This window comes from Drosophila melanogaster, chromosome 3R, assembly GCF_000001215.4.
Source record: "Drosophila melanogaster chromosome 3R".
Classification (NCBI taxonomy): Eukaryota; Metazoa; Arthropoda; class Insecta; order Diptera; family Drosophilidae; genus Drosophila; species Drosophila melanogaster.
This window is the reverse complement of record NT_033777.3, coordinates 4611511-4635880: the sequence shown is the minus strand read 5'-3', so window position 1 is coordinate 4635880 and position 24370 is coordinate 4611511. Positions and strand designations below refer to the sequence as shown.

Below are 24370 nucleotides of genomic sequence, written 5' to 3'. Positions count from 1 at the left end.
TGGTGATTTTGGAAAGGACTCATCTCAGAATGTTCGAAGTGTGGTCACTTTTGCCGTACTCATATATGCTCAACTAAGTATGATTTTTGGGGATATTTTGGAAGAGTTCCGGATAGCAGATATGTAGAACAAACCGGAAAATTGGCCACGGCATCACTTTTAAAATTTGTTTTCATTTTCTCTCTCTAAATTTTATCGATATGACAAAACAACTTACGGTTGAGTAACGGGTATCAGCTAGTCGAGAAACCCAACTACAGCGTTCTTCCTTTTTTTATTGATATCCATTGTATGATTCGGCTAAGCGAAGTATCTGTTCCGAGCGGAAGGGTGGTGTTTCTGTTTTCTATTGTTTTAATATTGGCGTATAGATAAAGGTTGTGTTTGGGTGTCGAGCAAAATGCTCCTAATACTGTCCGAGGGGCTGAGTTCAGTTAGGATTTAATGGGTTCTAATTGTGATTTAGTTTCGTGTATATGTACTACATACATAGTGTTATCAAAGACACTAGAATAATAGGGTCTTTGGTATTATGTAGGTAGGTACGATGTTGGCTTTTAACCATTTTAATCTTGGTACGAGTGTGGCTATTGTACTTTCCGCTTGTTGGGCATCAAATTATGTTTAGCGTACTGTACAATGATTTTAAATATATATATATTTTTTTTTTATAAATCGAGTGTCAAGCGTTAGTCCTAGGAGATTCAGTTCCTTTGCCGTGCTATTGGTGGTGGTTTGTTTGCATTCGTAGCGCACATGGTTTCTGGCCTTATTTACGTATTTACTTATTTATTGTCACATTGTTGTGTCTTGTGGAGGCCACCCAGTTTTCTTAGTTTGATCCAAATTACTTTCGGTTTAGATTGTGGGGAAATTAAGGGTAGTGGATTCGCAAAGGCTGTTTGCATTGGTTAGTTTTTACTCTCTCCTGTATGGGCCTTAAATTTTATTCGTGGTGGTTTCGTTTTTTTTTCACATCAGATTCGTGTGTTATAAAACGTTTTTTTTTCACGCAAAAATGGATCTATCCAAAAACTACAATAGGTCAACCCTTGAAAACCCAAAGGGTGAGAAGCTCAATTATTTTGCTTCACATGGTGATGACACATGCATTTATTTCGACACAGCAACCTCTTCTAATAGCTTATAAATTGTTAAATAATTTCGCCCAGCTGACAAGCGACAAGGGGCTAATGACGCGGATCCCAGGAGGAAAACAGGTCTCTATTTCTCCTACCTGGGAAGAGCTAGAGGCAGGCAAAATAAAGAACACTTTGTGTTAATTATTTGGGTGTTTTTCGATGGTGACAAGAGACGGATTGGCCACCGCATTGAGCGCATCTGTTTACCTACTAAATGACTTACGGACGTTTTGATTAGAATTTAGATATTCCGGAGAGGGGTTTCCTAAATGATAGGGCCCTTAAATTTTGGACTCAAAACATAATGTTATGTTAGTGTTGCATTTATCAAACAACATCTTCCGAATTATTAGCGTATTTTGAAGTGCACGTTAAGTAACAGCTCCGTCCCAATAAAATGTGGCTTTGAACTTGCCTCCTGTGGCACAATCTACCACAATTTTTTGTGGTCATGGTACTGAGGTACACCAAAATGAAAAATAACAAACTTAACTAATCTAACTGACAAATGGCAAATGATTGTTTGCTAAAAATCAACCTTCTAGCCTTTACAGTTTCTGAGGACAGACAGACAGTTCGAATCGGCTGGTGATCCTGATCAGGAATGTAAATACTCGGAAACGCTTCCTTCTGCCTGTAAAATATATTTCAAAGTATTTAGTATACCCTTCTTCCTTACGAGTTATTACGAGTAATACGTGTATTGATTTATTTACGAGTATTAATATTATGAATATTCCCTATTCAAGTGTCACTTTATTTTATAAAAGCCGGCGCTCTGTTCAAAGGATATTTTAGTTGAATAAAAAATAATTTGTCAACCCAATGGTGATATCGGAACTTATGTATGTGGGAGGTGCGGAAGGATTACATCCTTAAGCGGATTTTTTGTTGGTTCAAAACTTTTTTCATTAGGCTAGCCGTAAAATATATGTCTATGTAGAATTAAAAAAGAAAGCCGAATCTTACAAACTGGTTATCAATAAAAGGGAAACTAAATTATATATTATCTATGAAAACAGCGAAGCTAAGATTTCTTTCCATTAATTAGGTAGTAATTCTCAGACTATGACAGCTTTGTACTATAAAGATACATTTCTTTAAAGTTGATTTTTGATCGTTCCTATAACAGTTGCATATATGTATGTTGTAGGCATCCAATTCTGCCTGTTCCGATTTATACGAGTATGCTACCAATTTAAACTACTACGAACTAAAAGGTATAAGGCGGACTATATCGACCTGGCTGTTTTTACTGATAAAGTGTATACAAATATATTTTTTCCAGATCCAGCTGCTAGCAAAAGGCGCTTATTGGAATCATTTATTTTGCTTATTTGCAAAAGAAAAGATTACAATTTGTTTATAAATTTGCATATAACGAACGACTCTTACTCCCACTATAAACTAAAGGGTAAAAAAACTAATACTTTTACCTTCTTTTTCTTATTTTATTTTGCACTAATCGTACTTATTGTTAATGATTTTTTGTTTGACTTAGAAATAACGCAATGACCAAGTCTAGAATGTTGATGAGAAAGTGAAAAACAGTCCGCGTTGTACCGCAAACTCTCTCACTATATTTTTGAACCTTCCTTTGTTTCTAATGATATGCGATGAGACTTAAGTTAGGTATTTTCTCTATAGCATCTACAAAATTCATCAAATTGATTGTGATTGAAAAGGTTAGCATTGATCTCCCTGAAGTTATCTAGGAAAAGCCGCTAATTACAGTGGACTCCGTTTTGTTTCTGCCGATACGTCGATATAAATTTGATGCATCCCAGACGCTGGATGGTGCTCCTCGTGGTTCAGCACTCGTCGTCTGTGACTGTGCGGCAGCTGGCGCGGAACTCGCTCATCGGCGTCGCATTAGCCGTAGATGGCGTCATAAGTGGCGCCCCCTGGAAGGATATGGCCAGCGGCAGGGCCGAAGGGGCGCACAGGCTGAGAGCGCCGCGTCCTTCTGTCACAGACCGATAGCGCAGCGGGCGGCCGGAACTGCAATGGGATGGCAATAACTACGTTATTGGCTGTGCCATTTTAAGCCATTTCGAGTCGATTGGGTTTTAAGGCAGAAGTCAGTGACAGAAAAGTGCTCTCGTCTTGGTAAATGTCCTATACTTTTCAATACGTTTTTAATTCGAACACAAGGCATTTTAAATAAATTTGACATTCGACACAGTTTGTTTTTAATGCTTACGAAATTTATGTCTTACAATGTGTGGCGATTCTAGCAAGTCTTTAAAATAGATAAAAGTCGTATTACAAAGATTCCCATTCATTCTGCATATTAAATACAAACAATCGAACTTATTCTTCCTTTAATATATTTTGAGAGCGTTTGATTTCCTATCGCTGCTTATTCATTCGCTGCCACAACCACCCCGAGTTCGTCTCTTGTCTGGATTCCTCTGGTAAATCAAAACCCCAAAAATCAATCATACGTCACGTTGCACATTAATTCCCAGCAGAATGCACTCTTAGAGCAATAAATTGCATCCCTGTGTCACTGTAACCTGCAGCGACGAATTTTAGTTCGAGGTGCCTTCGTCGGTTGGGAGAGGCAATTTCTTACTGTGGCACTGGATCCGCGTCTGGGCTGCAGTGACTTCTCACTGCTCTACTACTCACCGTTTGCAGTTGCACTTGAGCAGGCGGATAAAGGCCGCCCGGAACGTGCGATTGAATATGGTGTAGATGATGGGATTGATCGTCGAGGAGACATAGCCAAGCCAAAGGCAGGTATTCACCACGTGCTCCGGCACTTGGCACTCGGGGCATGCGGCAAATATAATGTTCAAGATGAAGAAAGGCGACCAGCACAGAACGAAGGTGAAAAACACCAATCCGAGCACCTTGGTGGCCTTCTGCTCCGTAGCAACGGCATTGGCCGACAAGCTGTTTCGTTTACTGCGATTGTTTAGAAAACTGTAAGGCAAAAGTGGATAAAAGATATTAGTAGTACCAAAAAGTTAAGCCATGATGATTATTGTTTCATTATTTTCTCATCTAGTGAGAGCGCGAGAAAGTCACATCTATCAGAAACCCATAGTTATATAAACAAGAGAGAACGTTATAGTCAAGTTCCTCGACTGTCAGATACCCGTTACTCAGCTAGTGTAGGCAACATATGAGCTGCTGAGTCTATGTCCCTGCATGTTTAATCTCAACTTCTAGTTTTTATAGTTTCCGAGATATCGACTTCCATACTTTCACTTCCATACAGACGGACATGGACAGATCGAATCGGCCATTGATGCTGATCAAGAATTGTATGGTCGGATCGAATTCTCCTACCTGGTACATACTTTTCAAGAAATCTATTATATAAAAAGTCGCTGTTTTATTTATTTATTTGTTATTTAAAAACTCACGTATGAAAGTTGTTGAGCAATTGATATGTCCATTAGAGGACAACTATCCCTTTAAATGGAAGTAGTCAGATGCTGTTTAGTTCCATGAAACCAATAATGTATAATGTAATGTATAATAATAAATAATGCCAAAAGCTCGATGGAGATTGTAGTATTCATATCATATTCATTCATATCAGTGTTGGATCACCTAGTGATCCAAATCAAGAATATTCATATATACTTCAAAGGGTCGGAACATGTCGCACATCAAACAGCTATATCAATAACACCATCTAATTTGTCAGCTTCTTCACTTGATTAGTACAGTATGTAGTCCCTGCTAATCCATTTCTTGAACTCCTCATCTTGTAATCATCTTGTATTTAATTGTAAGTACATTTATGGCACTTTAATAACTCATAGTAAAAGAAGATGTTAAAAAATTGACCAATAAATAATCCGTTTGCCTGTCGTTTGCGTCAAAAATGGCCTAAAACGGGTTTTTGATTCAAATAAAAAAAGACACAATATAAAAAGTTACACTTGACCACAGTTTTGGAAAATGTAATAATGGATTTTTTGTTAATAATATAGCTCGTAATCCATTGATCCTTTATGTAGTTAAGTCGTGATCGATTCAAGAAAAATTATAAGTATACGATCTTAATAATGGATGGCCACTTAATATTCCCGTTCGAAAAATAAGATAGAAAATATTATTTATTATTGGACATTATGGTCATTGTTATTTATTGGAAACCTCATCAACCGTTAAGCGATTGACCACCAAAATAATTTATGGTTAGAGTTTTACTCTTACTTATTACTACGTTATCCTCAGTCGCCATCATTACTTACCGCAAATTGAGGGTGGGCGTGGCAACGCGGTTGAAGGCAAATTTAAAGGGCCGCACTTTGTTGCGCTGTGGTTCTTCCGGTTTTAAAGCCGTCGGCTTCACCTTTTGCACCATGTGATTGCCTCCAGCTGCCTGACTTTGGTTCAGTATCGGTCCCTGGATGGTTGCGATTTTCATCAAGCTCGTGCCTCCAAGAGATGAGTTGCTCGTTCTGCCGGCTGATGAGCCATTGCCACCAGCCCCCACCTCCGTCGCTCCAACAGTTCTACCTCCATTTCCACCTACATTGGTCGGGTAACCCAATTGTGGCTGGGAGATGGTGACACGCACAGATGCCCGTCGATTTGGATGGCTACTGGGTGGTACCAAAGAAAGTCTTAAATGTATGGCCAGTCTGAAATCAATACTCAAATTGTAATTTACTAAACTCAGAATGGCCACTTTCGAATAATTTTCCAACTTAAAAAGCAATGTCGATGGTTTGAAGATTAGAACGTTGGTAACGAGCCGACAAGGCAGTTCCTTTTTATACCCGTTACTCGTAGAGTAAAAGCAAAGACACTAGAATATTCTAGTGTCTTTGGTAAAAGGGTATACTAGATTCGTTGAAAAGTATGTAACAGGCAGAAGGAAGCTTTTCCGACCATAGATCCAAGATCTCTTGTTTTCACTATGTTTTTGGTTGATTGAACATTAGAAAGAGTACAGGTTACGGGGTACAGGTTAAATAATTTTACATAAGTTTTTAAAGGAGTTGAAAAAATTATTTTTGAAACGCTCTTCCCATTCTAACAACAGATTTGACGATGAAAGGCAAATAAACAAATCTTTTAAATTGGTTTCTATGTTTAAGAAGTAACTTCTTTTACTACTGAGCGAATGTAAGATATAAGATATAAGGCACTTGATTTCTGTGTCTATTACGAAACTACCACCAAACACAGCAGTTGACAACATTTTTAGTGTAATGATGGGTACGGTGCCCTTCAGGAGCCAAATGTAATGCTATAAAGTTGCTTCAATGGGGGACCTCTGAGCTGCCCATAATAAAATCTGATCTGAAATTCAGTGAATTCAGAGAAAAGGTCTTATTAGTATATGGAACTTTGCCAATCTAAGAGGCCGTATCACCGATCCAACGTACATAGGTGATGAAAGAGTAAAAAGTTCTAAAATAATCATGCTTAGTTAATAACTTTTATATTTTTATATACAACTATTTAAGCCGTTAGTTAGTTGAATTACTATATGATTTTTTAGCGAAGTATGTTAAAGATATTTTAAATGCCCGGTTCTACAAAACCATCAAGTAAGCGACCACATCTGACCCTTAGGAACAGGTCAGCAGCGATAAACTATTTAGAAGAAAAACTCAAATCGAAATGGCCAAAAGTTTTTCAATTTCTGAGTGGCGCCTGGAGAAATGGTAGGAAACAAAATATGAGAAATGTCCAACTTATAATTTGTAAAGAAAACACCTTTATTTTTTGTACGAGTAGCACAGGGGAAAAACTTGTCATATTTCCCATGGGTAGTTTGGCCGGGGACCCCTTCCTCATTAGAAATTCATACACTTTTATGAAGTTTTTTGCGACATACAAAAAATGCCAAAAAAGCGAAGCTCTTATTCGTTCATTACCTCTTGTCCTTGGTCCTTAGGTCGACTGATTTTATCGCTCTATTTTATTAATATTGTGAGACGTGCAGGCTTGTGAACTACTATCTCACGTGGCATATGATCTAAATCGCTCATGAATTCTGAATTCCTTTATGATTCCTTTCCTTTACGAATTCCTTTATGATTATGATTTCTAAATCAGGATTTCTCAGTAGCTTACATAATCATAATCTTACACAACAGATGATAATGAAGCATTTCAACGATAAGATTACTTGATGAAAAACATTTGTTTAGTTTAGTTGAACAGAACTTTTAAAAAATATACTTTGCCCGACATTATATATTATATTATGCTAGATTCGTATTACTTGTCTAGCGAATTTCTATCGATAAACAACTTAAGAGATTTTTTTTTTAGCTTTCTATTATTTGAGTTAAAAACCTTTCGCCCACCCTCAGTGCCATCGTGGACTCTCGCCTTGGGAATTATCTAATCATAATTTGCAGTAAGTCACCACCACGTAATTATGTCTTCAGGTGTTTTCCTATTACCTGTCCATTAGGTTTGGATAGCCGCCGTGTTTGCGCCAGAAGGAGCTCGAACGCGACGTGCTGGTGGAGTGGCAGCTCGAGGCGGGAGACGACGACGAGTGCCGAAAGATGCCGGCGCCAGAGAACCGGAAGCTGCTGTGGGCAGTGCCAGTCGTCCTGCGCCCACTTCCTGCGGCTCCGCTAGTCCCGTTCACGACATTACGGAAACTAACCGTGCCCATGCTCCTGCTGCTCGCCGTTCGCTGTTGCATCAAAGGTCGTTCGGCGGGCTCTACGCCACTCCTTCTGCTAGGAGCTCCACCCTCCTCCATCTCTCCTTCAGTGTTGAAGTTGCGATTGCCGTCGCCCATTGATAGGAATTTGTTATTGCTGCCAGAAAAGCTACTGAACATCTGCAACTGCTGCTGGCTGTGCTGCGGCCTTAGGGTGAAGCGTCCACCCAACCTGGAAACATGAACGTAAAAGCATCATGGATGCACTCAGAAAAATGTATAATGCCTTCTGAAAAATCTATTAGTTAAGCTTTTGACGATTAGGGGACTTTCTTTAGTGTACAGATTTTTAGAGCATGAGGGATAGCGGGATAGGCGATGCTTGATTGAGTAAGGGCTAATTCGTTCACTTGGTCGAGTTTCGATTGGCCAATCAATGGGACAAATTGCTGTGTTTAAAAGAAGAAGCGAGAGATGATGGAAGAGCGAGTTCTTAACCGGAAATTTAGTAGTCATCTACAGAACGATTGTGTGCAGATTTTTTTCTTGCCAGTTTACTTTTGGCTAAGTAATGGGTATATGACAGGCGAGAAACTCTCTTTTTATATTATTTCAGTATGTTTACAATTACGATTTTTCTTGGAAATTAACTGGGAGCCATATAACGAGTATGAAATTACCTGCGAAAAAGTTCACTTTCCGGGTGCTCGGCGGCAAATCGCGCTTTCTTCCGGAGGAGGGGAATCGTCAATGCGTATGTGGTAACCATCATCAGCATGGGTATATAAAAAGCTACCAGAGATCCAAACACGAAAAAGGCGCGATTGTTGATAACGCATATGTTAGGCTCGGGCATTATGTTCTTCTCATTGACCAGACCTAAATGCACAGGAAATAGACTTTTGTAGCCACGTTTCAATTCATCCGTTCTGTATCTTACCAAGAACGGTTATTGAACTGGATACCATCATGGCCATTACCCAAACAATGGCTATCTTTATACCAGTCAATCGTTTCGTAGATCGATGCCTCGAGCCCAATGGATTTCTTATTCCCATATAGCGTCCCAAACTGATGAAGCACATGTGCAATATACTGGATGAGCAGGCCAGTACGTCACACGTCACATAAATGTTGCACCAGGTAAAGCCAAGTGGCCAATACCCTGAAAAACAAATATCTATGAGTTTTATATGTGAATCTCAAAAAAAATTTCATCTTATTTGGTGAGAGTCCGAGTTATATACTGGGAACACGCAAACTTCTAACCAACCAAACGTGTGTTGTTTTAAGAATTTTTTAGGCGCAATTGCTTAACAGACAGACCCTTAACCTTGACATCAATATACAGATGATATTCAATCAAGCGGATGCTCTTAATGGAAAAAACACTAATAACTCGAAAGGACTCCTGCCGCGAGTCGATTTCAGTTAATTGGTACAAATTATGCTTAATGACAGCCGAATCGTCTAGTGACCATGACGCAAAATATAGTTACTTTATAGGCTTGGAAGCACCGTATTTTGCTTGTTACATATTTCTAACGAATCAAGTGTACCCTTTTATCAAGGACCAACATAATCAACGAATATATGGCACTTTGCTTTTCGTTTCAACAAATTTCAAAAGAAATTGGGATAAACAATAATGAAAATAAAACAAGATTTCAAAAGTGTGTGCGTGGCAGTTTTTCGCAGTATGTGGACGTTAGTGTGGGCATGGTAACATCAGCTAACAAACTTGCGCTGTGCCAACGCCTCTCAAATATCTAGCTTTTATATTTCCTGAGATCCTGACGTTTATACGGATGGACGGACACCCTGGTCGGAAAAGCTTCCTTTTACCTGTTACATACTTTTCAATAAATCTGGTATACCCTTTTACTCTACGATTAACGGGTATAAATACATATATAAGAGAGAGATTTTGACTGCACGTATTACGTTTGTATTAATTTCATCAAAAAATTCGTTTGGTAAGTGTATTATTGCTCCGTAGACCATCTCTACAGAAAATGATTTGAGATCCTCCTTGGAACGTCACAATGTAGAGTTTCATTCTCATGGCAGCGGATTCGTTGAAGTTTACTTGTAGTAGTTCCTTGCGGTTAATTTAAATTCTCGTAGTCAGTTGCATATGCTTCCTTTATTTGCGTTAGACTTACAGACGTTGGTGATTGCACATTGCCTGGAAAAGGCATGTACTGCACTACATTATCAGATAATTTGATATGTGCGACTTCGGTCGTAAACTGCGAAATGTATCCAAGATGACCAAGTTGCCTTATTGATTTCTTCAGGACGTTGTCTAAAATCATAAACGAGCGACTTATGCTCCGTGCTTAATGCAAAGAAAACCAACTGGCTGCCATAATGGGCCAACTCATCAAATGCAACACATTCAAGGGCCAGTTGTGCCTTAGGACATGGATGAGCCAATAGCAGCTGCCACACTTCGCTTCCGTGCATTGTGTCCATTCGGTGTAAAAAGAGCGGTTGTAGGAATATCACATTTAGGCAATTGTATCTGTGTAGCTGCTTTTAAAAATAGTGGATATGGGCAATTGGATGTAGTTATAGCATAGACTGAGTAGGATCACCATCCTCCATTCTTTTTACTAGTCATATGCATAAATGGACCAAAAAGTCATTTGTGCTTTTGCGGTTAAAAGTTTGTCTCGAGATAAACGTTGCGGGCGATTAGAGATTGGGCTTCCGGTTGTTTCGCTGTAGTGTTTGTACAGTAACGACCAGAAATTCTTGTAAAATCTGTATAAACATTCAATGGTGGACACAGAGTGTTCGACCAACAAGCTGGTGTCGACCTATCCTGTCGAAACATACCTATTGTGGCAACGATCAATTTTTGGCGAGTTAACCTCGACGAGGAGATAATAATGGGAAAATTGTGCTCCAATGATGGCTATCTTGATGTCAGTCACGATGAACGGCCAGAGAAGACAACGTCGGAGTCCAATGACTAGGATGTCTTTTCCGCTTGCTGTATACAATATAAGATCGAATTGCATGGGGAATAATAGAGACCACAAGTATGTGAAGGGGGTTTTCTGATAACGTTTGTGTAAGATCTTTGCCGTAGTCGGTTTTTCTTTCACAGTCCATCACTGGAGCGCGATGCATTATGGGACCTTCCCTTGGAAGCTAAATTTGCAAAACGGTAATGATAATGGCAAAACTCCAATATCATTATCCTGCCAGATAGTTAGGATCGGACAAACGTTCTAGGGCATTTCAGCAAGAAACGGCGTTACATCTCATGTATCATCATCTCATAAGGTATTGATTTAGATGAGAGTTAGATGGGTAAGTATATTTTATTAGACATGATTCTCTATCCAACGACAGGTCTTTCTAAAGAGAAAGGATAAAGATCCCAGGCTGGGTGTGCGCCTAACGAGCATTTGATAGCCACAGTATTCGGCTTATGCATTCTCACTAGCTATGGATTGGATATTTTGGCGATCAAAAATATTTATGTTTTAGTTACCGTTTCTTTGTAACGTTACGGATGAACGAAGTGTATATGTCTACATGTAATGTATATACTTTATATGGTCGAAAATTATCCCTTTTATCTTTTACTCTAGGTATGCATCTGAGAGATTATGTTCGTTCTTGGCAATAGATGGAAACCTCTTACAAGCTACAACAAATAAAAAGCAAGTGAAAGTTTGGAACTTTTTGTTTAATGCAATGAAGGCAAAGTGTGTTTTTTTCGAAAAAGTCCACTGAAATTGCCCTCCCCTTCTCTGCCGGAACACTAAGAGCGTTAAAGTTTCGGTACATTTGCATCCGTCTTCATTTCGTTTTTGCCAATTTTGCCAAACAGCAGCAGAAAGCAGAAATCAGTTGCTATTTTGCAAAAAATAGCCACTATGCTGCACTATTCATAACCACACTGGGAGAAATTACATTTTTTTTGAAGTTTCTTAAAAAAAGATAATAATGGAAACGCACAATTTTAAATTATAAATACGAACAATAAAACTAACTTAATTTCTTTTGAAGGCTTTTGGGTTGCGTTGGGTAGGAAAACATCAGCATGTCATAGGGAGATTGGGGGATCATTGCTCTATAGGGTCGCAAACGTTTCGCCCTGTTATATAATTTTTATTGTATATATACAATAAAATACAATATATACGCTCAGAAACACACCAATGAATGAATTATCGAATACAAAAATTTTACAATTAAAATTTTTTTTCACTGACATAATTTATGCTTAGGTATATTTTTCTTAGTGAAACTCCGCTGCATTTCGCTAAGAGTGTAATTGAGCTCAAGAGGAAGCAGCCAACAAGGCCAACAAGTTTATCCATTACAATGGACCAGGCCGGCTATGCATAAAAGGTGTCGCACACTTATATTGACACTTTTTTGATTTTTAAATTTAACCATTTAGTTTAAACTATCTTTCAGATCTAAGCAAATTGTTTTATGTACTATATTTTACTTGCCAATCTGTATTCAAAGGTGAGCACGCACTTACCCAAAAAAGCTGGTATCGCGCCCATGGGCATCACAAACAAACTGACCAGGAGATCGGCTATAGCCAGGGAAAACAGGAAGTAGTTAGTCACATTCTGCAGTTTCCGGTCCAAGGCAACGGCTAGGCACACAAGGATATTACCCAGGCCACCCGCGAAGATAAAGAACACCACGAACAGGAATAGGAAATCGTAGCCGTGGGGACTGTAGTCCAGAAAGCTCTTTGTTACCGCGAACTCGGTGGCCATGTCTGCAGTGGAGGCCGTGGAGGTCGTGTTCAGGGCTGTAAGGTTCGGCAAAAACATGTCTAAGCTAGTGTTGGTGACATTCATGATGCCCAGGAATCCGTGATCGGGCTCCATTAGCTCGCTTAGATTAAGGAAGGACCAGAGTCCATCGCGCTCTGCGCCCAGTTCGATTTGAAAGGCCTGCAGAAGGCTGTCGTTGGAGAAGCTCTCCTCCGCGCTTCCCACCTCCCGCAGTGGCTCCCTCTCGAGTTGTTGCAAATGACAAAGCAATAGTTCATGGGCCTGGCCCAGCTTACATTGCAACACCATGCCTCCTTCATCGCAGCTCGAACTATCACTAAGTTTATCACTAGCATAATCACTGAGTGCCCCGTTGATTGCCAGTCGAATGTGCTCATACGCCTCGTACGGCCATCGCAACAGTCGCGCCTTCAGCCTCAAAGTGCAGTTTTCAGACAATGGGCTTTCCCCATCGCAACTATAGAATGCGTTGTGCTCCGCTTCGTCGATAGCTTGCCGTGCACACTGGAATGTGTTGTTGGGTCCCTCGATGAGGTTTTTGCTGGTGGGCAGGCTGCTGGGGGTGTAGGATGTGCTGTTGGTGTGGCTGCCTTCGCAGTCAATAAACGGCTGGCGAGGCCCAGGCCAATCCGCCTCTTCCAGCCGACAATTGAAGTGTCGCAGTGTGAATGTTGCTGCTGTGTCTGATGCAGATGCAGATGCAACTGCTGCTGTTGCTGTTGCTGTTTCTGATGTGCCTGTCGATGGTCCACGACCAGAGTAGCTTTGCATCTCCATTTCATTCTAAAGCTGTGGGGCTTCCTCCTCGCAGATGTGTCTGTTGTACAGAGCAATACAAAGAAGGTTTGCTAAAAAGAAAACATACATTTGGATTTTATTTACTACCCATTTAATAAATAAAGGATATTCATTTTAAAACGAATGTCAACTGACCGCAAACGCAGCATCAACAATACTTGTTTTTGTAAAATCAATTTACATTATATAAAAAAAAAATGCATACAAATAGTACATAATTTTTGTATCTGAATCTTTTCTCATTTAAAGCAGGAAGAAGCCCCATAATTCTTAAGATATATATCCTTACCGATATCTAATATTGCCGTCAAAGAAAAAGCGTGACCTGAGCAGTAAGGACACGTTTCAAGATATAGCTTGGTCTAATTAAGGCAGTCATTCATTGATTCATTCATGATTCATTGTGTTCATACAAAATTTCATAAATAAAGCTCATACATACAAATCAGCTCTTCTCTTCAAAGTTATTCAATGCCGCACCCAGTAAAAAACACTTTCCCAATAAAAAGTTGCCACTGTTTGCTTACATTTTCTATGATAGTAATGATAATTTAAGACCTGGAGATTGCTTTAGACCAATTAAAGGAATTTATAACGGAGTCTTCGCGTTCTTTGTTCATTACAGGCCATGGCAAAAAGCTGCTACATAGCTGCCATATTTCCAATATGTGTTTTTGTGGTCCTTTTAAAGAATGACAGCTGAAGAGTTGAGCCCGGTGGGATGCATCAGATGATAATGATGTTCATGTCGATAACGTGATGACGATGACAGTGTCAACAAGAGCTGGCGACTCGATTTGAATTAAATGAGGCGGCCAACAAAGGATCCCACGCTCCGTGTGACCTTTGCCAAACATTTACCCATTCCCCCCCCCCCTTCTAAATCCTTGAATGCGGCTTTTGTGCTTGGGTCAGTGCCAAATACGGCTGTCAGCCAGTGCTGCCAGCAGTCAGTTAAAAGCAGCCAGTTAAACGGACAGAGCGGCCCAAGAAAACACATCAAAATTTACAAAATATCGGACAGGATAACGATGCCGTTGAGAAATCCAAAGTGCGATATTACCGAAAATTTTGGAGCAATTTTTTTGCGTGGCAGCATGTCGCACACCGTCGATAGTCGAAACTGATTACCATGAAAATGTACGGTATTTCTTAAAAGTGCATTTAATTTTAATTTTTCAGATTTATTGAAAAAAAGACAAAACGACAGCACTGTCATGAGCCATTGCATTTAAAATGTGGTTCATATTTTCATCTTTTTATACCCGTTACTCGTAGAGTAAAAGGGTATACACGATTGTTGAAATGTCCGTACTATATAAAGTAGTATAAATTCTTAATCAGGATCACTAGGCGAGTCGACCTGGCCATGTCCTTCTAACTGCGTGTTCGTTCGTATGAACGTCGAGATTAAGATTAAGATAAAGATTAAGCATGCAGACTCCAGAGAAACAAACGCATCTCAAGTTTGTATACTGATGCTGCCACGCCTACTTAACGCTCACAAACTTCTATCGATTTGAAAAAATGGTTTGAAATTTCTGGTTCGCAATCCCACTAGCTGAGTAACGAGTATCTGATAGTCGAGAAATTGGACTATAGCGTTCTCCTTTTTTGATTAGGATTTTTTTTTGTTATTATTAGGCACTTGCACAAATTGTCGACACTGATAACGAGTCTAGTGCAAACATATACATATGTATTTAGGTATTCATAGTTAATTAAAAATGACCTACAAGTCATTAGATTTATTCAGGTGCTTCTATGTTACAATTGCACTTAGGAGTTTTAAAGCATAGCAAAGCATTTCACTCCATGTAATTTCAAGGAATCTTCGTTGGATCTCATAGTTAAGATATTCGTTATAAATCAGTTTTCGACAATATATAATTTGGGTTTGAAATTTCCAATGACTATATCACTTAGTTGGTCTAGGAAAAGTCGTAAAATTATTAGCTAATTGATGGTGTGGCCAATTATTTTTGCCAAATCGATAGAAACTGTCAAGACAAATAATAAAATACAAAAGCAAGAAATTGTTCAGAAGGGTGGGCGCGACAGTGTGCGCGTTTTGTGGACGTAGAGTGGGTTCGAAATAAAAAACCATTCCAACGCCACTAGAATCTGCATGCGTAATAACACCAGCTTCATTCACTCAATATCTTTTTCATTTCATTCTTTACAATCTGTATTTATTTACTTAAAAGACTAACTGCTGGGAAAGTTCGAGTTATGGAATTTTTATTAAATTACAAACTATTCTATGCTTCGAGTTTTGTTGTGTGCAACCTGAAATGCAAGTGGCCTGGTCAGAGGTAACCCCCATAGTTTCCAGAAGCGGGCTAACCACACACTGGACTCGGACTATGATAAACACGGCAAGGTGATGGGTAGATGATGCATGCGGGACGGTGGTGGGTGGGGGGGGGGGGGGGTGCTCCCGGTATGCATATGAAATGCGCTTTGACAGTGCACATTGCCAACTTAATTTGAGTGGCGACGTGGCTAAAACATCCACATATTTATGTATGTATGTATGTCCTCGTAACGAGAGGCTAGATGCGCCCGCAATTTAAAGTCAAGGCCTGAAGGGGACTCACTTAAATCATTCACAACGCCTTTGTTTCTAAGTGAGTGCTGTGGGGAGGCTAGGGAGATAAATTTATTTTTAGAGAGTCTCATTTATTGGTTACGACTCTGTCATTCGCCTTAAAATCTTAATTTATTATAAATTTACAAGTAATGAACCATTGTGGTCGTTTGCATATTCACAAAATGGTCGAACTAAAATGAACTAATAAAAAATAAATTAAGGAAATTAACAAAGTTCTGATTATGTTACAATTTGTACTTTCTTAAGTAGCCATTCTACTAGCCACTAAATCGAGAGCGCTAATGATTTCCTTTAAAAGCTATAGACAAATAGACAAAAAGTAAATATATTATTTGATTGAAATTCAATACCTTGATTATCAGTCATGCGAGCAAGTACGATCAAAAGTGAGATATAACTTATTCCAGTTATATATGTGTGTATCTTATTTATTTCTCCGGGAAACCAACTGTGTTAACAATGTTTTTTATATTTCCAGTGTCAGTTTCAGTGGTCGCTGCTGTCTTCACTCGGGTGTGGCTTAATTTGCGGTTCATTGTACAATTGATTATAAGCGAGGCGATTCATTTTGCGATTCGCCATACCTCAGGCTGTTTTCATGTTTAAATTTCCTCGTGCTTATAGCCAACATTTGATGCGTATTACACCAGTTGTTCTCGACTTGGTCGGCAATATTCATGCAGCCGTGTCGTATAGGTTTCATTTCACATTTCACTTTGCGTTTATAACAGATAACCTGATACCGCTCGCAAAACAAGATCCTTGAATATTATTTACATGAGCAGCCACTGTAAAAAAAAAAAATTTTGGTGTTCGCCAGTTTGGAATTTGCATAAGCCGTCGCCGACTTCCTATTCCTTATCATCTGTAATTTGCAGTTAGTTTTAAAATCAGCAGCATACCATACCAGCATTAATGTTATTGCAGGATTATTAAATTAAAACAAGACCGAACGCGTAGGCGTTGGCATATCCATAACAATTGGCAAAACAAATATACAAATGAAAAACAGCGAAACCTTTTTTTAAGTTAGGGCGTGGCAGTTCATTAAATCGTTCAAAGCCAAAAGACTTCCGTTGTGGAAACTCGTTTATTATATTTCCTCGGACTTCGTGGTATTTTTTGTGACCACACCGCCACTCACGCATTTTTCCAATAAGGTCCGCCATTAGACATGGAATAATGGAGAACACGACCTTTCGGTCCTCACGAAAAACATAGGGAGAAGATGTATGCCTGGTCATAAAAGTGACTTTCCCGAAATGTAAACGAACTGAAGATGAACTAGCTTCGAGAAATTCGTCAGTCCCTTATTTTCAGATAGAAAACTTTCTAAGCACGTTGCACGCCGAAACAAATGAACGCGAAACCGAGACAAACAAGTTCGGGATTATATATGTTTATATATATTTATTTATGTACAAGTAAAAAGTGCACTGTGCATTGAACTGTGTGGAGTCCAATTCGCGGAGTCCATGACAAATTGTCGTTGGATTTTTCGCATGCTTGGGTGGCGATTAATGATAGCTAAGGATCTTCTAGAAATAGTCTAATACAGAAAAAATCCGGCAATATTAGTAATATTTAAACAATTTTTTACAAATATTTTCAATTCAATTTAAAAATTAAATAATTTCAATTCGTCTTTCCCATTTAGTCTCTACCAAACTGCATGTTGAAATAATGCAACTTGATTTTCTTAAAGGCATTGCGAAGCTAATTATACCCTTGCAGAAATCAGATATAATCAAGATTGAGGGAATTGAGATGCATAAATGTTATTTCGGCTGCTAGTTTCAGTGATATATGCTTGTTGATCAAACAACGAAATGATTTATTTTTTCTTATCTTCAAATAATTTTCGTTCTGTTTTATATAATTATTCTTGATAAATTAAACAAATTAAAACATCGAAGGAACATAGTTTTTTCCACTATATAGTGGTCCAATCGCCTTAAGTAATATATATTGTCTGCAATAGGGAGCAAATTGAAAAGTTTCATCGAAACTGATATAAACCGACGGACATGGCTAAATTGATGAATATATATATGTAAGTTTTGTTTTCCCTTCGGATATAAAATAAAACCTATACGAATTTTGTATTTAATGTATTTTAGCGGAGTTTTATCGGAAAGGTTCTTTTATTTAGAACACCATTATGAAACTGATTTACAAATGCATTATTCCCATAACTATTGCATTTATCGGTGAAAGCGATGCGGGTAGCAAACAATATCGATTTGTCACATATCGATTTGTCACAACTGTGGCTTGATGAATATGTTTGCAGGCTGAATAATTGTTTAATTTATATGGATTGGTGAAAGCTTTTATGCTGACGAATTGAACCCATGTTGACCATGTTTATGTCATATTGATTTGAATAACTCATATATTTGGCTCTGGACTTATGTTATTGACAAATGGAGCAATAGGTATCTCGGGATATATAGCTTGTTGGTTGTCTATCTGCGAATATATCACCTATCGTTTGCATGGATTTAATGCAGTGAGTATTAGTGCGTCTCGTAGTCGACGTGTACGACTATGCTGTACATGGGAATTGCATTGTCTTTGACAGCTCTTTAACCAGCCGGCTCAATCAATCACGAATCAGCTATTGTCAGATCTTACCAACACTTTTAACATTGACCGGTTATAACTACTGCACCACATAAACTTTGGGATGTTTCCATCTGTAGTTGTTGCTCTTCGTTTAAATTGAATTTGCATAAATAATTGGAAAACTCTCTGGTGACTTTAGGTGAGAAACTAACTCAATCTTCATAATCCAATTTCCTATGAAAACAACCATTTCTGCCATTTGGCAAGTTATCTTCATTGCTCGGTCTGTGGGAAAATGTACTAGATTTATGGTTAAATAAGCGAGACCGCACTACCGCATGAGCGAGCTGAAAATAAAACAAGAGAAAACGTTATAGCCGAGCTCCTCGACTATCAGATACCCTAACGGTTAGTTTGCTAGTTATAGTGCGAACGAGGAAGTTCAACATTCTTTTTGTGGGCGTCTATGTCTCTTAAATCTGTATGTCAAATCTCAACTATCGCTTTTATGGTTCCTGAGATCTTTTCATTCATAGAGACTACGGACATGACCAAATCGAGTCGGGTAGTGATCGTGATCAAGAAAATATTTACCTTGTATGGTCGGAAACGCTTCCTGTTACATACTTTTCAACGAATCTAGTGCACTCTTTACTCTACGTATCTATTTTGTTTAGTACGTACCATTGCATGTGTAATGTTTTTCACTAATGGAATGCTCCTGCACCTAATAGTCATCGACAGTCTAAAAAACCAGAAAGGAAGCTAGCTTCGGCAAGCCGAAGTGTGCATACCCTTGCAGTATTTATATATTTTAAGTACTTGGTTATATCGATAAAGAATAAACGAGTGGCAAAAATCTTTCTATCTCAGTTATATTTTTCCTCAATGTGTGTAAAAGCGATAAGGTTCATGTTTCCTTAACCGCGACATTTTCGGTCGGCTAGTATAAGTTCCAGTAATGCACATTGAGATAGGCATAGCGGTGAGAAGTAGTTCAAGGCAATCGTAGGTCCCAGTAAGTGTTGTGTTGGTTTTCTTCACCTTAAAAGATTTTCCAGCCCAAAACCACCCTGCATTTCACACCGACCCTTGCTACTCACTTAGCAGAGTATTTTCACCTGCGATGCGTTCATAATGGAAGGCAGGCCAGGTCAGTGTATATATGTATTTATGTAAGACTGCGAGACACATCGCGTATACGTCACGTTGTACAGAGACTTATTTATCCGCAAACAAACATCGAGGAGGATGAGCACGTGCACGATAGGAAAAACATTTGAAGCGTGTTTGTTTTTTATTTATTCATTATATTATTCATTTTTTATTCATTATACTTGCTGGCTTTCGTGTTATACAACTTGTCGTTCATTGTTTGGCGACATTTTTTCTCTGGCCATCAGCCTTTCTAGTAAAACAGCAAAACAAAGCATCGTTTTGCCAACTAATTTATTTCCATTTGTTGGGTTGGCTAATCTTAATTATTTAATACTTTAAAATCCCGCAATTACCGAATATACCTATTCTTTGCATGCATTTTTCGAATTCCTTTTTCTCGACCTTGAAGAAATTGTCCATTGGATTTGACTGCATGGATCACACTTAATGTGGTTTACAGTTAAAAAGTATGTTACAGGTACAAGGAAGCGCTCTCGACTATATAAAGTATAAATATTCTTGATCAGGATCACCAGCCGAGCCGATGTGGCCATGTCCGTATGAATGCCTTGATCTCAGGAACTATAAAAGCTAGAAAGTTGAGATGCAATACAAGTTTGTTTCCAGATGTTGCCAACGCCTGCAGAACGGCCATGCCCACAATTTAAAAAAATGATTTGATATTTTTATATTTTTTTTTTTAGTCTTGCCAATTTCTATCGGTATACCAAAGACATTCACGCAACGTCCCTTTTAACATCCACAAACCGTTCAAAACTGTCACTTTTATTTTTTTACATTTTATTACTTTATCGATCGCTCTTGATACCAGAAATGGGAATGAAAAATGCACAATAAATGGGGTGGGTAGGCGTCACACGCAGACATAAATTATTTATATTAAAATTAAAAGCCCATTAACACAATCTAGAAATCGTATCTCCCAAATTGCTTTGTATAACATAATTAGCAATTATATGATGTTGCAGCTACATGGCCGCCTTTGACCTTACCTCAAGTAAGTGACATTGATTGCTGCTGTCAATTAATTTGCATATTTACACTGATTCAACACACTTAATTCGAATATCTTAAAACAAATAAAATAAATAATATGCGATGGTCAGACGGAAGCACGGAAAATCGTATTGGGAAATGAATAGGCTAAGTGAGCACAATGAGGATGACAAATCATGTAAAGTTGCTAAGAGGTCACACTAACGGAATAATATTTATTGATTGTTGATACTGATTGCTCGTGAGCAATTTGTACAGCGGCCACTTAAATGATATGTTGATTAGAGGGAGGGAGGGAGTTTTCAAATGCCCGTTTGGCATAAGAATGTTTCAGCAATTGCTCAAAGTCAACGGGCTAAACAATTAATTACAGGCGTCAGCACATCGATCGAATAGATGGATGAGACCCAGCGAACTTATTGTTTTCGGAATCTCTGTCTTAACAAAATATTTACTTTAAACCACTTTGAAGATAACAGGGCGCCGAATTTAGAGATATTTTTGTATTCGATAGCTTGGCTTTTTTAAATTAAAACAGCAAATCTTTGTTAATTTCAGCGTGCCATATTTACGGGCAATATCTCTCCTTATTTAGTATCCTTCCAATAACTTAATTTAAAATTTAATAGGTGAACTGCTTAACAAATGGCAGGACCCTAGATCTTTAACAACGTATTCTGCAGTTAAAGTAAACGAATGCCAAGATAAATTGAAAGCTAATTGAATTCAGAAATTTTAAAATTGTTTTTGCATGAGGAGATCTATTAATCTATAAGTCTGTGGGAGCACATAAATTGAGAATAGTATTAGGTCCGCGGGGGTAAATGATATAGCTTTTTCTGTTTATTTTTATTACTTGCCGCACGCTAGACAAAGATCGAGAGGTCAAAATATTCTAATATTCAAGCCTTTTGATGCCCAAACAAGATATAGATAGTGATGACTGAGTATTTTAATGTATATAGATGCAGATCAATTGCTATATCTCATATTTAGAAAAATCCATCAAAATTAAATTGTGCACATACCTTTCTGTTTTCTCATCGAACTAGAAATTTCACTACACAAGTTATCAAAATAAACTTCATTCAAAGTATCTTTGTTCACAACAAAAACCAAAAATAAGGAAATTGAGAGAAGAAAAAGTATTGTAAATATAACAGGTAGAGTTTTCCCGATTTGTGGTTCGTCACAGGCACTGGCAACGTCCTTGAAATGGATGTCGAAACACCTTACACTTTCCGAGCAATGTTTATGGCCAAAAATTCTTGTCGAAAGTGTCACAACTTCTCCGCCTGTTGCTGACAGACAGACCCTCGAATGCGGCTTAAACCAGCAGGAGTTTAATACCTCGAGGTAATCAGCGTTTGTGTTTGTGTCCTCGGTCCACTTATCTTTAACGGTCTGTCCACTTATTTCGTGAATACGCACCGCACAGACAACGACAGAAATTACTTCATCTTAATGACAGCTGGACTGACAGCAGGATTCGGCCTAAGGCTGGCATAATGCCGATTTCACCTATGTATATGCCTCATTAAAACTTTACGGACATCAACTGCAGCGGTGGCAAAAAAGCTAAACAGTTTAATTCCTCGGCCAGAAACTCAAGCCCTAAAAAAAGGGTGGATGCCTTACTAGTAGAAAGGTAAAACAAAAGGTAACCAAGGCAAAACCAAATGGCCACATTCGGGATTGTGTTCGTTGGTAATAAATCTTATTTTTCTGCTGACATGATAGTAATGGTTAGATCCCAGATACAAAGGCGAGAAACAGGATAATATAGGTAGGTATGACTATGTGACTATTTCTTAAGTTTGTTTCCCTAAGAAAGAGGTTCGATTTACTTACTTTTTGTACTAAACTTAATTAGCTGCCTGTCTTACTTTTCCTTTCTTTGATTTGTTTCTTTATTAATACACATTTTAAAATTAGAATAGGCTTTAAATGAATTTGTAAAAACTTTATCCTAAGACCCACATTTTGCAGTCGTTTGGCAACGGCACATATATATTTTAGTTATTTGCACATTTAATTGTTTCCTTTTAAACTTTTTTCCTTATTTTTTCACACTTTTACTGCACCTGACAACTGTTCTTGCGTATTCAACATTATTTAACCAGTACTTTTTGCAGTACCTTTCACCCATTTCAGTCGTTAAAATCGGTTTAAGGTGTTCCGTAATATCTTTAACTAATAACTTTCGTATCCATTTTCTGAATTATTTTTTTTTTTAGAGTATTTATCGTGTTTAATAATTATTTCTGTAAGAGTGCAGAGAGCGCTCTGAAAGCGAACGCATCGCGGCGAAATTTCAAAACAAACTGATTGTGTGGATTTTCCAAACTGGTCCATTCAGTCAGAAAAGCAAGTGGAAAACAGCAGCAGCGACTTCGTAGTCGGCATCACACAGTTCTCTCTTCGAGTTTCTCTCTCTTGTGCGAAATAGTGGGAAATTTGCACGCTTTTGTTTTGAAAATTCGTCGTGGAAAAGCTTCTGTTTGCCCCCTCTATATTATTTTTCTTGTGTGTGCGTTTGTTGTTGGGTGAGAGGTTTTCCCACTTCATCATTCGCTACGTGACTTGTAGTTAATTCAGGAACTGAACCTTTATTGCAACAATGTAAAACCTTTATATTTTACGCTGATAACCCAATCGGCCTACCTTAATGATAATAAGTCTTTGAAAAAGGATAAGGAAGACTGTATTGTATTTGCATATATGTAAAATAAATTTAGAAAAAATTAACAAAAGAGTACGCTATAGGCGACTATCAGATACCCGTTTCTCAGCTAGTGAAAGTCCAAAGGACAAATTTCAAAACTGGTAGGTGTATCGAACGAAATTTAAAAAAAAAATATATACAAATTTTTAATCTTTCACAAGTGTCAGTGTGGCAGTTTTGGGCGTTTTGTGGGCTTTCTCTTTTTTTTTGTTGTCTCTTGTCTGGTTTCAGATAAAAGTACTGAGAAACACTATATTTTGAAATGGATCCTAATATTTTGTTTTGGGAATATATTTTGAACAGAACAACGATTTTCCGTGATACGAGTATATACAATAGGAGGTAGCATCGCATATTTCAAATGTTGACATGAGTAAATAAATTTAAACAATAAGTTTGGAATAAGTTTGAATCAAAAAAATTCAAACAATGTGACACCATTGATCATTTGCTTGTTTTTGTATCTCAATGAAACAACCTTAAACAAATCTGTTATGTATAAGGAGCACCTCCCGGTTTTTTAGTCTGAAGTGATTTACGGAGCACCCTATTTTCTGTAGCTGAGTAACGGTATCGGATAGTCGAGTCTTATCTATACCGATTATATATTTTGATTATAGAAGCCGTGAAAGAAATGCGCAACAAATCCACTGCATCGCATTTGATTGCACCGTGTGTCTGTGTTGCCAAGACATTTGGCCACCGAATGTGCAGGCTAAGCTCTAGGACTTCTAGTGACGGTGGTAGCATTTGGCCATCAAGTTATCACAGTCAGTTTACTGATTGCATTCCTGACCCGTTTTTTGCTATTAAAATTTCTTTGGTTTATTTTCAATAGCCGGACATATTTTCCTTTCAGAACCCTTTCATTACGCCAATTCCAAGTCGCAGGCACAAAGAGTGAACGGCAAAAACTTGTCTTGTTATCTAGAAAAAAAATAGAAAAGTTCAAGAGCAGTACGGTCT

At 38.2% G+C, this 24370-nt stretch overlaps 1 protein-coding gene and 1 long non-coding RNA gene across 6 annotated transcripts, besides 11 other annotated features; both read right to left on the bottom strand.

Moving 5' to 3' along the window:
• Positions 1-218: 218 nt before the first annotated feature.
• Positions 219-274: a mobile genetic element.
• lncRNA:CR45673 (long non-coding RNA:CR45673) lies at positions 226-906 on the bottom strand. The gene has a single exon (NR_125067.1). It is a non-coding gene; the product is annotated as a long non-coding RNA:CR45673 (long non-coding RNA).
• A 756-nt stretch (positions 907-1662) lies between these two features.
• Positions 1663-1805: a mobile genetic element.
• A 771-nt stretch (positions 1806-2576) lies between these two features.
• Positions 2577-23011, bottom strand: 5-HT2A (5-hydroxytryptamine (serotonin) receptor 2A). Of its 5 annotated transcripts, none has more exons than NM_169011.3 (8): positions 22531-23011; positions 12257-13372; positions 8684-8908; positions 8424-8622; positions 7532-7975; positions 5360-5752; positions 3777-4073; positions 2577-3143 (listed from the first exon to the last, which is right to left on the bottom strand). In NM_169011.3, the coding sequence occupies exons 2-8, from the start codon at positions 13299-13301 to the stop codon at positions 2954-2956; spliced, it is 2793 nt and encodes a 930-aa protein (NP_730859.1). In that variant the 5' UTR covers positions 13302-13372; positions 22531-23011; the 3' UTR covers positions 2577-2953. The 5 variants fall into 5 exon arrangements, with proteins under 5 accessions (NP_730859.1, NP_001097684.2, NP_001163506.2 ...); NM_001104214.3 differs by having other exon boundaries at positions 5360-5713; NM_001170035.2 differs by lacking the exon at positions 22531-23011 and adding an exon at positions 16287-16628 and having other exon boundaries at positions 5360-5710.
• Positions 4208-4473: a mobile genetic element.
• Positions 5908-5939: a mobile genetic element.
• Positions 5953-6006: a mobile genetic element.
• Positions 9561-9617: a mobile genetic element.
• Positions 14649-14940: a mobile genetic element.
• Positions 15302-15411: a mobile genetic element.
• Positions 18865-19148: a mobile genetic element.
• Positions 20122-20276: a mobile genetic element.
• Positions 23012-23423: 412 nt separating the features above from the next.
• Positions 23424-23477: a mobile genetic element.
• Positions 23478-24370: the final 893 nt, after the last annotated feature.